Below are 13,341 nucleotides of genomic sequence, written 5' to 3'. Positions count from 1 at the left end.
CCCCGGCCCCCACCGTGTTTGTGACACTTCCCGGTTTAGGCACCACTGGGTTGCTTAATACCCTGAATGCCACTTCTGAATACTCTGGTTGGGGTTTTTCTTTCACAAGTGCTGGTCCTTTGTCGGGTTTATGAACTGCATCACCTTCTGTGTTCAGGTAGAAACTATTTTGCTCAAAGAGAAGCTGTCTGTTCACTTCAGGAACATTCCCATCTTCTGTGAGCATTAGGTTTCTGGAGGAGAGGGGAAAAGAAGCCAACTTAGGGTACGGTGAATAGGAGAAATACGGCCAAAACGTCTTTGAAAAACAAAGGAGCTTTTTGAAATTCACTCACGTTGCTTTTAAGATTTTTGCCCGTTGGTGCACACTGAGATTGCTGTCGCCTCCTAAGAAGCATCTTGCTTGCCCCATCATACCTGACTGCTTTGTTTGTTTTTATCGTCAGTGTAGCAGCAGGCACTGTGTATGCTCTGTTATTGATTGGTTGTCACTGAATTGTTTCAGAAGTGATGATGATTTATTTTAACGAGTGATATCCAATAACATAGAACATGGATCCAGGGTTGCAGAGGGCTAGGGAGATAATGAAAAAAGCGAGGACAATGTAGGAAATAGTTTTTTTTCCTGCTGTATTGGGATGGCTTTGAGTAACCTGAGCCTCTAAAGCCATTTGTTAGTTTCCGATTATGTAATATTTACTGCTTCCTGAACTTAAATAAAATCCCACCCCAGGCAAATACCATTGAAATGAAAAGATAGTTTGATGCCAGTCATCTGTACGAAGTTTCCTAGGTGATTCTCCTGCTGTCATCACCCACTTAATCCCGACGGGCGGCGTTTGGGGAACATCTGACTCCTTTCTGTTTCTACTCTCTGTCTGTAACTGAGGGCAGGTGGTGGCTAGTGTGTGGTCCCCCACGCTTCTCTCTGGGATAGTCCTTCATTATAGAAGCACAGTAGTAGAAGTCCTGCTTTAAATGCAGGGGTGTTATTCATTTGGGTTGACTCTCCAATTTCTAATTGTATAGAACCCTCTCCTTCAACCACTGGGGGATCCCTTTATTTGATTTACTCAGAAGAAAATTCTTAGTTTCTATGGAAAGTGTGTATTTGCAAAGTTGCAAATTCCAAATCACTATTTATTCTAATATAATGCCAAGCTACCCACCGGTGATATTTGATAAATAGCTCTATTAGGTTTGATCCACTGTTCCATTTTTTTTTTTTTTTAATTCTTCAAATAAAGAGTAGAAATCTATGTATATCAACTTAAGTCATGAAATATGCTTGGTTTGAGCTGTAAGTAGTCATCAAGTTCCTGGAGTATATAAAAGCATCAAAGCAGGTTGTTTCTTAAATAATTAATGATGAGAATAAGGATACAATATAAATTCTGTATAATATGAATTTCCCCGGGCCTCTCTCGCCTGTGACGGCAGAAGAGTTCGCATCGGCAACCACAGGACAGGTTTCCCTGGCTCTTGCCCGCCCCCCTGCCCCTCGTCTAAGACTGTGGCCCCCTGTGAAGCATCAGCTATCAGTTCTGTGGGAGCCCAAGCCTGGGGTCTTCCACGGGCTCCCGCACAAATCTGTGCCCCGGTGCAGTTGCCACAGGAGCGTCTCTGCTGAGCCCTTGATCGGTGCTGCCTCCCTCGGTCCCTGCCGGGTCCCCGCTCCTGAGAGGGCTCGGGGGTGATGGAGGGCACGAGGGCTGGGCCAGCAGGGCCTCCCTGTGCGTCCTGGGGCCAGAACCGTGCAGGCCAGAGAAGGCTTCTCTCCTGTCATCACTCTTGATCCACAAAGCGTCTCCTCTCACCGAGATCCTCGTGAACAGAGGTCTTTCATTTCCTGCCTATAGGATCTGTTTCCTCTCCAGTAGGACTCAGGCACACATCCCCAGAGCTGGGCTGAGGATGAGGCTAGACCGGGCCTGTTTCCCACACTGCCTCTCCTATCTTTGCTGTTTGTTCTTAGACCCTCTGAGTTCCATGAACCTGCACTTGCAAGTAAATACTGCTGCGTCAGACGCGCGGGGTGTGCCTGGATCTCAGTGACGGGGTCTCGGCTCAGGTGTCTGTGTGTGTTGTGTGCATATGAGTGTGGGAGGGGAGACTGCGTCTCCCTTACTTGGCAGTCTAGCTAAGATTTGGGTTGAATGAGGCATAATTTGATTTACTGATTAAAGGTAGTAGCACTAGTGGTAAAGAACCCACCTCCTTTTAGGTACTCCGCCAGTGTAGGAAACATAAGAGACATGGGTTCGATCTCTGGGTCGGGAAGATTCCCTGGAGGAGGGCACGGTAACCCGCTCCAGTATTCTTGCCTGGGGAATCCCATGGACAGAGGAGCCTGGCGACAGTCCATAGGGTCACAAAGAGTCAGACATGACTGAAGCGACTTAGCACAATTTAAGTATTTATTTATATATCTTTATTTGTACTTATGTTACTTATTTGATTGCCTGTGGCCTGTGGGATCTAGTTCCCTGACCAAAGGATGAATCCAGGGCCCCTGCATTGGGAACCTGGAGTCTTAGCCACTGGACCACCCGGGAAGTCCTTGATTTATTTTTTGAGAACTGAAGGTTCAGTGGCAAGCTTGTCACTTCATACCATGAACGTTACAAAGACCAACGTGTAACATGCTATGAAGAGAATGAAATCTCTTTTCCTCCTTGACCCAGGCACTTGCAGCAGGTCAGTCATTAATGCAAACATAGGTTTTCCTCTTGTGGATCCGCAGGAGCTGTGGAAGACAGCTCAACGTTTACTGGCCTCGGGACATACCCTGGAAGTTGTACTTTTATCTTTTTCTCTGAATCCTTAATCTTGGCTTGTTTTCCTCTGTACTGCCTCTCTCTTGAAAGCTAAATACAGAAACAAAAACATGCAGGTTTATTGAAGATTGTGGTTGTCCGCCTCAGGGCTCAGGGTCTCTGGAATTGGCTCCCGCACAAACGTGGGGCACTTGGCTCTGGCCGTGAGGCTTCCGTCAGGTTTGTTCCATCTTTGTTTAAACAAACAGCGTGCTCTTTCCCCCCGTTAGGAAAGGAGGCCACTGAAACGCTCTTGATTGCAGCCTCGCAGCCTGCCAGTGTGCTCCGAGTGTGTCAGAAGTGACTGTCCACGTGTTCTTGTCTCCAGCTGTGTGATGATCCTGAGATGCTTTGTCACCCACTCCCAAGAGTGTTTGGTGTGAAACGGGGCCCAGTGCTCCATGCTGAGCCCTGGGCAGCTGTGAAGTTGTGGTTCATAAGAAGAAATACATGTTTGGTCTTTGTCCTTTTTCTTCTGAGCCCCTGATACCCGGGGAGAGGAGAAGGTTGACTTACGTGCCAATGGTCAGTGATTCAAAATTAGCCATGACCGCAGTGAAACCTCCATAAAGCCCCACAACTGCTGGCTTTGGAGAGCCTCCCGTTGGTGGGGGTGCTGGGGGAGAGGGGCCGGGAGATGACACGGAACCTCCATAGCCTCCCCCACCGCTGACCCCCTGCATCTCTCCATCAGACTGTTCCTGAGTTACAGCCTTTCCTAAAAACCAGTGACCTAGTAAGTAATGTGTCTCTGAGTTTTTTATTTACAAAACAGAAACAGAGTCACAGATTTAGAGAAGAAACTTAGGAGGTGGGGGAATAGTTAGGGAGTTTGGGATGGACAGGTACACACTGCTGTATTTTAAGTGGGTCCATCCTAAAGGAGATCAGGCCTGGGTGTTCATTGGAAGGACTGATGTTGAGGCTGAAACTTCAATATTTTAGCCACCTGATGCGAAGAGCTGACTCATTTGAAAAGACCCTGATGTTGGGAAAGATTGAAGGCAGGAGGATCAGGGGACAACAGAGGATGAGATGGTTGGATGGCATCACCAACTCAATGGACATGGGTTTGGGTGGACTCCTGGAGTTGGTGATGGACAGGGACGGCTGACGTGCTGCGGTTCATGGGGTCATAAAGAATCGGGCATGACTGAGCGACTGAACTGAACTGAACCAGCCAGGACCTACTGTATAATAGCACAGGGCACTCTGTTCAGTGTTACGTAGCAGCCTTGATGGAGGGGGGGAATTGGGGAAGAATGGACACGTGCATATATCTGGCTGAGTCCCTTTGCTGTCCACTGGAAACTGTCACAAGATTGTTAGCTGGCTGTGCTCCAATATAAAATTAATAAGTTAAAAAAAAAGCCTCTGAGTTCTGTGCACTGCTCTAGCAAATTGATCAAACCAAGACGGGGTTGTTGGAACCTCAGAAGCACAGGTAACAGCCTGGACTTGTGACTGGCATCTGAAGTGTGTGTGTGTGTGTGTGTGTGTTGCAGAGTCTTGTAGGACCAGACCCTCAGCCCCTGGGCTCCACTGCCGCCTCTGAGTAGACAGTGCCACACTTGAGTTGAACCGAAGGACACCTTCAGCCTGGAGCACTGCTTGCTTGGCGGTGTGGGGACACCGCCCACCCTTACAGCCCCTTCGGAACTGGTGCCAGAACACTGTGGCACAAGATAGTCTCATGGCCCCACAGGAGAACAGGAGAGGAGGCTGGCACTCTGGCAGGGTCTTTGCCTTTCAGTGCAAAGACTGTGCTGTCATCCGGCGCCCACTCTGAGCACTGCCCACAGGATCATGAGACAGAACTCTTGAAAGAGGTGCTGCTTCTGGTAGCACATCATGTTGAGAAGGCAGACACCAAAACAGTTGTGATTCTAATAGCAGTGCCTTAACAGAGAGCCATGAGCGTAGTGGAGGGAGAGGGTATCTCCACCTTGGAGTGGGAAGCCCGGATGCCTTCCTGGAGAAAGTGACACTGAACTTGGAGTTTGCAGGATGACAAGGCAAGTGTCTGGCAGGGGCAGGGGAAGCATGCTGCAGAGAGAGGTTACAGCAGAGGCGAAGGCCCGGGGCGCAGAGGGGCAGCACATCCATTAAGAGAGGGGAAGTTTGCGGATGCTAAATTCTGAGGGCCCTTAGATCTGCTGTCAGAAAAAGGCAGCCCTTGACAGGCTTGAAGCTCAGGAGTGATCCCAGGGGGCTGGAGTGAAGGTGCAGAAAGGATGAGCCCCCTGATCACGGGAATGGACCTGCAGACACTGAACTCGGCCCTTTTTGTCTTCCAGGTATCTGATCCCTTGCAATCACATGATGCTGAGTCAGAGGTGGGCTGTGAAGGAGAGAGACTGTTACTCTGTGTCTGCGGCCAAGCTGCTCGCCCTGACCCCCGTCTGTTGCTCCAGCGGGATCACCCTGACACTTGGGAACCAGGAGAGGGATTATATTCTCTGGTCACAGTGCAGGCGTGACAGCCCAGGTAGGGTGTTGCCAACCTGCATCCCTGACCCTTTAGCGATAGAAAGTGACAAGAGGCCAGAGGAGGAATTCAGCAGGGCTTTCCGGGCCTCTTGCTGCAGCCCAAGAACAAGAAACAGATGCCCTTGCTTGCTCCACAAGCCAGAGGCCAAGCTGGTCCCTTAAACGGGGTGAGGGTGGGGTGACCCGATAGTTAGGTCAGAGGGTGGCTTATGTGGGCTGCCGACCCCCCTGGTGGTGCTGTGCCCCAGGACCATGCTCAGTGCCCTGCTTTTGCTTCTGGCGCCAGGGGAGTGGCAGTTCAGTTCAGGCCTTTTTGTGTGGTGTTTTTCATAATTTGCCCCATCTGTGCATGCATGAAGTTATTTTTAGTTCCTTATAGCGTCTTTGTATTCTCTTGCTGGAGGGGAGGAGGAGATGCATGTCCAGGGGTAAGCACTGAAGCATGGGGTCCCGGGTCCCAGCCTGCCAGGCAGCCCTCTCTAGTGATAATCTTTATAAACCAAAGGATACCAGATTCCATCTCTCCCTGGATGTGTGTCTCTCTCGGTAGACAGGGAGTGCGGCAGCGAGTCCCGTTTCTTTTATGACTGACTAGCTAGGGGTCCTTTTCTGCTTCTTACAGCTGTAATAAGTATTCACTGACGTGCCCAGCTCTCACCCCGTCAGTGTCCCCAGACCTCAGTTTTCACTAGGCTTTCTAGCAGCATCCTCAGTGTACAAGTATGAGATGTGTTGTATTCACACGTCTTTTTAAACAGCATGGGGCTGGGGGTTGGAGTCAGCTATAGCTAAGATAGAGTTAGCCCTTATTTTAGATAATGAAGAGGCTGGAACGAAGTAAGGAGAGAGGTTGACGTGAGATGACCTTGACTTGGGGAGGTGGGGAGTAGGATTGTGGCCTGACCTGTGGCTCTGCCACTGGCTCTCAGGTGATCTTTGTCTCTGAGCCTCAGTTTCTTCATCTGTAAATGGAGAAAACAGTGTCTCCACATAGGCCTGTGAGGATTAAATTCGATAGCACCAATAAAGCGCCTGCCGGCTGGTAGATTCTTAAAGAAACAGTAGAATTTGTGTTTGCCCTTGTCTTAGTCCATTTTTTTCCTAAAGGAAATGTAAACTTCAATGCAGATATTTGCATAGCTATTTAAGTTACATGGTTGAGAGCTTTTAACATCAAAGGCAGTCAGTGTATCATTCTCAGGTTAAAGGGGCTATTTTGGTAGTGAATATAAAAATTTATCGCAAGACACTACTTGGAACATAAAACTCCCAGTAATTCTCAGGATGGCAGAATGAATTAACAGGCTTTTCAAAAAACCCAGGGTTTTCTAGAGAAAATCTGTTTTCCAAGTTCACGGATTATATAGGCTTTCTACTTTAGAGTCAAAGGAAAATCTTTTTAATTATTACCTGCTCTATGGCAGGTGCCATATTGGAAACATTACTTCACTTAATCCTCCCGACAGCTTGAGAGGTTGCTCACATTTCTCTGAAGGCTGACACCCAGTAACAGACTTCCGCTGGTGATGGCCAGGTTGGTTTTGTATCCTCTATGAGGGTAGAGTTTCTGGTTTTATTTTTCCTTCCTAAAACTGTAACCGTTTTTTGTTCTTTGAGAATCATGGTCAGAAATCTTTAGAACCACAGTGGCCGGGGGGACAGGGCCCCGCAGGGCCGCACCCGTTCTGACTCGTGTGTCTCCCGGGGCAGGGCCCGCAGAGCAGCTGCTCCCCGAGGCCTCCCCGCCGTCGGCCTGCATCGTGGAGTATGGCAAAGCCCTGGACATCAGCTACCTGCAGTACCTCTGGGAGGCCCACTCCAACATCCTCCGCTGCATGCGGGACTGCCGTGTGTGGTCTGCCCTGTACGACGGAGACTCCCCCAACCCCGAGGCATGCTGCCTGGGCCCGCCGGAGGAGAGGGCCCCGGGCGCCACCTCCCCTGTGCTCCGGCTGCCACAGCAGGTCCCCGGGATGCCCACGCCCCCGCTGGCTCCCGGGAAGGAGAAGAGCCACACGGAGCTGGAGTGGGACGACAGCTACGACACCGGTATCTCCTCGGGGACAGGCGGGGGCTCCCCCGGGCCGTATGAGGATGCCGAGAACGCCAGCCCCCCGGTCCCCGTGGACCCCCCCAAACACATCCAGGAGATGAAGAAGAATGCCATCCTGCTCTTCAAAGGGGCCTACATCGAGGAGTCTGACTTCCAGGACGACGTGATGGTGTACAGGCTGTGTGCTGAGAAGGATGCTGAAGATGTGCATGGTTCACAGGAGCACTCCACGAGGCCCCCAGCCCAGACCCAGGTCCAGGGTGCCCCCCTGAACAACGGCCCCCTGCCTGGCCCTGAGCCAGAGACGGAGTCGGAGGAGGAAAATGGCAGAGACGATTCGGCCGTGCTTCACGGTGTGTCCAGGGACCCAGCACGAGCCAACGAGCCCGAGGTCACCCCAGAAGCAGCCCCCGAGTCAGCAGCCCCCAGCCCCAAGGCGGAGCCCAGTGCCCAGCCGACAGCGGTGGTCCCCGAGGGTGAAGACTTCATGGCCCAGTACGACCAGATCATTAAAGAGCTGGGTTCCAGCACTGAGGGCCTGATGGAGCAGGATCTCTCCTTACCAGATGCCTTGCTGGTCACAAAGGAGCCAGAGGGGGAGAAAGACGAGAGCCAAGGGGGAGAGGAGGAGGAGGGGAAGAAGGACCCAGAGGAGGAGGACGATGACGACTTTGACTCTTTCATAGCTGAGGCTCCCCCCGCAGAGACCCCGCCATCCCCGTTCGGAGCACGAGATGACACCGCCTTTGCCAGTCACCGTCCTGCAAGGACGCAGAGCACCCCGTTCACAGGTGATGCCCTCAGATTGCTTTGTGGTTTCTGCTTTTGAAAGTACTTGTACATGTTGCATCAGAGGAGTGAGGTAGGTGCAGGTAAGGAGCATCATCAGTTTACCTACCAGAGGGGTGGAAGGATTTTTGTAAGGAGCAGGGAGGGCTGGTTTCATTTTTATCTTATTTTATCATCTTGCAATGATTGTCTTTTTCCCCGCCCCCCACCCCCCAAGCAAATTAGAGATTATATTTTGCCATTGAGTAACTTCTCTTGAGAGGTCAATAGGACTCACTAAACCACACAAGAAGTCTAGTCTCATTATTTAGTAGCCTCATTTCTTCTTTTTTGGTGTTCAATCACTAAGTTGTCCCTGACTCTTTGTGACCCCATGAATTGTAGCACGCCAGGCCTCCCTGTTCATCACCAACTCCCGGAGTTCACTCAGACTCATGTCCATCGAGTCAGTGATACCATCCAGCCATCTCATCCTCTTTCGTCCCCTTCTCCTCCTGCCCCCAATCCCTCCCAGTATCAGAGTCTTTTCCACTGAGTCAACTCTTCACATGAGGTGGCCAAAGTACTGGAGTTTCAGCTTTAGCATCATTCCTTCAAAAGAACATCCAGGACTGATCTCCTTTAGGATGGACTGGTTGGATCTCCTTGCAGTCCAAGGGACTCTCAAGAGTCTTCTCCAACACCACACTTCAAAAGCATTAATTCTTCCCCAATAGGACTCACTAAACCACACAAGAAGTCTAGTCTCATTATTTAATAGCCTCATTTCTTCTTTTTTGGTGTTCAGTCACTAAGTTGTGCCTGACTCTTTGCGACCCCATGGCCTGCAGCACGCCAGGCTTCACTGTCCTTCACAATCTCCTGGAGTTTGCTCACACTCATGTCCATCGAGTCAGTGATGCCATCCAACCATCTCATCCTCTGTTATCCCCTTCTCCTCTAGTCTTAATTTATTTTTCCCCTTAGCATTTTTTTAATATGTATTGTATGTTAATTGTTTTAAAAAACAGTTCCGGTTTCCTCCACTGGCTTGTGTGCTTCAGGAGGGCACAGTTGTTGGCTTGATCTCTGTGCTGTGTCTGGTCCTGAGCAGTGGACAGAGCATACAGCAGGTGCTCAGAACACCCCTTGAGTCAGTGTGGCTGTGTACAGGCAGCACAGGCCACTGGAGTTAGTCATGCCTTTGCCTGGGAACTCATTTCAGTTAATCACAAAATCTTCATCCAAACATGAGTAGATCCACATAAACGCATCACTCTAATAAAAGAATGGGTGTGTTCCAGTGATATACCCCTAGCAGTGGGTAGAGATCATGGAACGGGCAAAGGGCTAGGCTGGGGTATCACGTAAGTGGCTTGAAGAAAGGAATTATGGTAGAATTATTATTATTAAATTATTAGCCAAGTAAAATTATTACCAAAGTCAGATTTGGCTGCTCACTGGTTGAAAACTAATACTTGAGAGACACGTGTTGGTGGGAAAAGAAAGATGCTTTATTCAGGAGGCGGGCAACCTGGGGAGAAGGTGGACTCATGTCCAAAAGCCACCTTCACACTGCTGATCGGGGGCAGGAGCTTTTCAGGGGAGCTTCGGGTGTGCACAGGTGGAGGGAGGGGACTACCGGCAGAACAGGCGCTGTCGGCTCTAACAGGCTTCTTGGACCTAGTCCCGCAGCAGTCTGACCAGCATCGTCCTGGTTGTTTGCAGTGCAGTTGATCTGCAGTTCCAGGTTGGTTTGTTCCTGTTACTTTGAGGCCAGTTCTCAGAATTGTGGCAGCTTAGGTCATGGCCAGAGTCTGGTCATCATGTGGTTAACTTTTTTGTATCTTGTGGGGGTTTGAAAAACAGCTGCAGAACATCTGCAAAACAGCTCACAGGACTTCACTTAGAATATTGTCTATAGCCTTTGAAGAGGACCAAAAGGTCCTTGATGTTGTTTAACAGATAAAGTATTATTAGTTTGTCTTGCTTGATTATTTTCCTTTGCTTTTGCAGTTTTCTGATTAATTTTTTTCTTTGGCTAAAGTTTCTCTGCAGATAAGAGGCGGGCAGGAGACATGGGGGAGGTCTGTCCTGGGAAGGCCCCACAGGGTCCTGCTTTTACAGTCTGAATCTGGAAATCATGGCACAGAGGGAACCAGCTCTGCCTTCCGGGTATCCCGTCTGCTCTCATTCAGCAGGACTTCCAATTTGCCTGCTATGTTCTCCAGGACAGCAGGACTACCCACTGCTAGTGAAGATTGCTCTTTAGAATACTAGTCTTCTGACAAAGGAGCTTTGTCCCTGGGCTCTAAGTAAATTGAAGAAACAAAGTATTGTTGTTCTGTCCCTGAGTCTTGTCCAACTCTTTGCGACCCCATGGATTGTAACACACCAGGCTCCCCTGTCCTTCCCCATCTCCTGGAGCTTACTCAAACTCATGTCCAGTAAGTCAGTGATGCCAGCCAACCATCTCGTCCTCTGTCATCCCCTTCTCCTCCTGCCTTCAATCTTTCCCAGCATCAGGGTCTTTTCCAGTGAGTGGGCTCTTCGAATCAGGTGGCCAAAGTATTGGAGTTTCAGCTTCAGCATCAGTCCTTCCAGTGAATACTCAGGACTGATTTCCTTTAGGATGGACTGGTTTGATCTCCTTGCAGTCTCAAGAGTCTCTTCCAGCACCATAGTTAGAAAGCATCAATTCTTCAGTGCTCAGTCTTCTTTATGGTCCAACTCTCACATCCATACATGACTACTGGAAAAACCATAGCTTTGACTAGATGGACCTTTGTCGGTAAAGTAGTGTCTCTGCTTTTTAACATACTATCTAGGGCGTCATAGCTTTTCTCCCAAGGAGCAAGCGTCTTGATTTCATGGCTGTAGTCACTCAGTGCAGTGGTTTTGGAGCCAAGAAAATAAAGTCTGTCACTGTTGCCGTTGTTTCTCCATCTATTTCCCATGAAGTGATGGGACCGGATGCCACAATCTTAGTTTTCTGGATGTTGAGTTTTAAGCCAGCTTTTTCACTCTCCTCTTTCACTTTCACCAAGAGGCTTTTTAATTCCTCTTTGCTTTCTGCCCTAAGGGTGGTATCATCTGCGTACCTGATTATTGATATTTCTTTCTCCCGATAATCTTGATTCCAACTTGTGCTTCATTGGGCCTGACATTTCACATGTTGTACTCTGCATGGAAGTTAAACAAGCAGGGTGACACTATACAGCCTTGACATCCTCCTTTCTCAATTTTGAACCAGTCCATTGTTCCACGTCTGGTTCTAACTGTTGCTTTTTGAGCTGCATATAGGTTTCTCAGGAGGCAGGTGAGGTGGTCTGGTAGTCCTATCTCTTTCAGAATTTTCCACAGTTTGTTGTGATCCACATAGTTAGCTTAGGACCAAAAAAAAATCTAATAAATCACATATTAAGTAACATCAATATTTTGAATATGGTACACCTGAAAATCAACAAACCATAATCTGAGATTTGGATACATATAGGTAATTTTAACTAAAACCTCACCTGTTTCCTCCTTTGAACCTTGTACAGCTTCTTTCCTCTCTCCATGTATGTGAACTTTGTCATGTCCAAACTTCTGAGTTTGTTCTGCAACATTTGGTTTAACTTCCCTCTCTCCATGGAGGGCTTCCCTGGTGGCTCAGTGGTAAAGAATCCGCCTGCAGTACGGAGCCGCAGGTGATACGGGTTCAACCCCTGCGTCGGGAAGATCTCCTGGAGGAGGAAACGGCAACTCACTCCAGTATTCTTGCCGGGAGAATCCCATGGGCAGAGGAGACTGGAGAGCTACAGTCCATGGGGTCATAAAAAGTCGGACATGACTGAAGTGACTTACCATGCACTCTCCATGGAATCCTAATTTCTGCAGAAATGAACTTACTACTCAGCTAAATCAAAGCATTCCATTTCATTTATCTAATGTATTTTATTTATTTGTGCATTCAACAATCTTGTAGTGCTAAGGACTCAGAAATGAAGGGATTTGTAGACTTTCAGAGGGGACATCAGCAAAGAACTGTATGCTCTTCGTGAGAAATGTATTATTAGTCATAGTATCCAGATCCTATGGAGGCCCAGTGTGGGGAGTGGGAAAGGCTTCACAGAGCGGGGCCATAGAGAAGAGAAGCTTCTGGGTACAAGCAGCTGAGAACGACAGTCAGGCAGGGGAAACAGCAGGTGAACAAAAGGAGCCTGCCGCCACATGACGGGTGACAAGGCCTGGATCTTGGGAGTAGAGAGGAAGCCACAGGACTGGTGTACGCTGACTCAGGGAGCCCTCAGGCCACGCTGAGGAGTGCGGGCTTGTGCTCCAGGCCCTGAAGATTCCCCGTCAGAGTGGGTGAGTGATGTGATCAGATTCCTGTTTGGAAAGGCCAGAGTTGAAGACTGTGGAGAGAGCACTGGAGTGAGGAGAGGCTGGTGCCAGGAAGATCCAACTAAGAGACTTGTCATTGTATCTGGGTTCAGAATGCAGGAGTAATAGTGTTTCCAGAAGCATTTTCACAGCTGTGGTCACACGATGGGCCGAGGTGCGTACACAGAGATGCTCATTGCAGCGTTACATAGAAGTCATCCAAGCGTCCACCAGTAGGGGACTGTTTTGCTCATGTCACACCCCTGGCAACCGGATGTCTTGTGAATGAACAGGATGGCTCTGTGCATGGTGATACGGCATAGTCTCTGGGGGAGACACTGCAGCGCAAAATACGAGAGGCTGAACAGTGTGTGGACAGTACTGTCATTTTATCATTTGTTTTAAAAAAGCACCAGGAGGTAGACACACACACACACACACACACACACATGTCGGGGACCAGCCCCGGCTGATCCAGGGTATTCGAAGGAGAGACTGCGTCGGCGAAGATCAGGAGACAATTGCTTAATTAAATGTTAATTAAGGATATAAAGAGTAATAGAATGAGGATAGCTCAGTGAGGAAATTTAGTGGAGAAAAGCGGTTGAAATAAGGATAGCTCAGTAGGAAAATTCAGTGAAGAAAAGAGGCTGAATAATTCAGCCAGAAGGTAAGAGAAAGAACGACATGGTGAGACCAAGTTTCGGTGAACAAGGCCCGTACTTTATTTTCCAAAGTAGTTTTTATACCTTAAGTTATGCATAGAGGATAATGGGGGAAGGGGTAGAGTCAGGCAGCAAGCCAGGCTTTCTTCCTGCAAACTTATCATATGCAAAAGCTTAGGTG

At 48.9% G+C, this 13,341-nt stretch overlaps 1 protein-coding gene across 2 annotated transcripts in view; it reads left to right on the top strand.

The window, feature by feature from the left end:
• The window catches only part of FAM160A1 (family with sequence similarity 160, member A1), a 280,052-nt gene that overhangs the window by 246,697 nt on the left and 20,014 nt on the right, over positions 1-13,341 (top strand). For both annotated transcript variants that reach the window (XM_010840751.1, XM_010840750.1), the window contains exons 9-10: positions 5,114-5,304; positions 7,017-8,150. In XM_010840751.1, the coding sequence (XP_010839053.1) occupies positions 5,114-5,304; positions 7,017-8,150 (1,325 nt within the window). The remainder of the gene's footprint in view (positions 1-5,113; positions 5,305-7,016; positions 8,151-13,341) is intronic.

The sequence above is a fragment of the Bison bison genome, unplaced genomic scaffold (assembly GCF_000754665.1).
Source record: "Bison bison bison isolate TAMUID 2011002044 unplaced genomic scaffold, Bison_UMD1.0 scf7180017864146, whole genome shotgun sequence".
Classification (NCBI taxonomy): Eukaryota; Metazoa; Chordata; class Mammalia; order Artiodactyla; family Bovidae; genus Bison; species Bison bison.
This window is presented reverse-complemented; position numbering and strand designations above follow the sequence as displayed.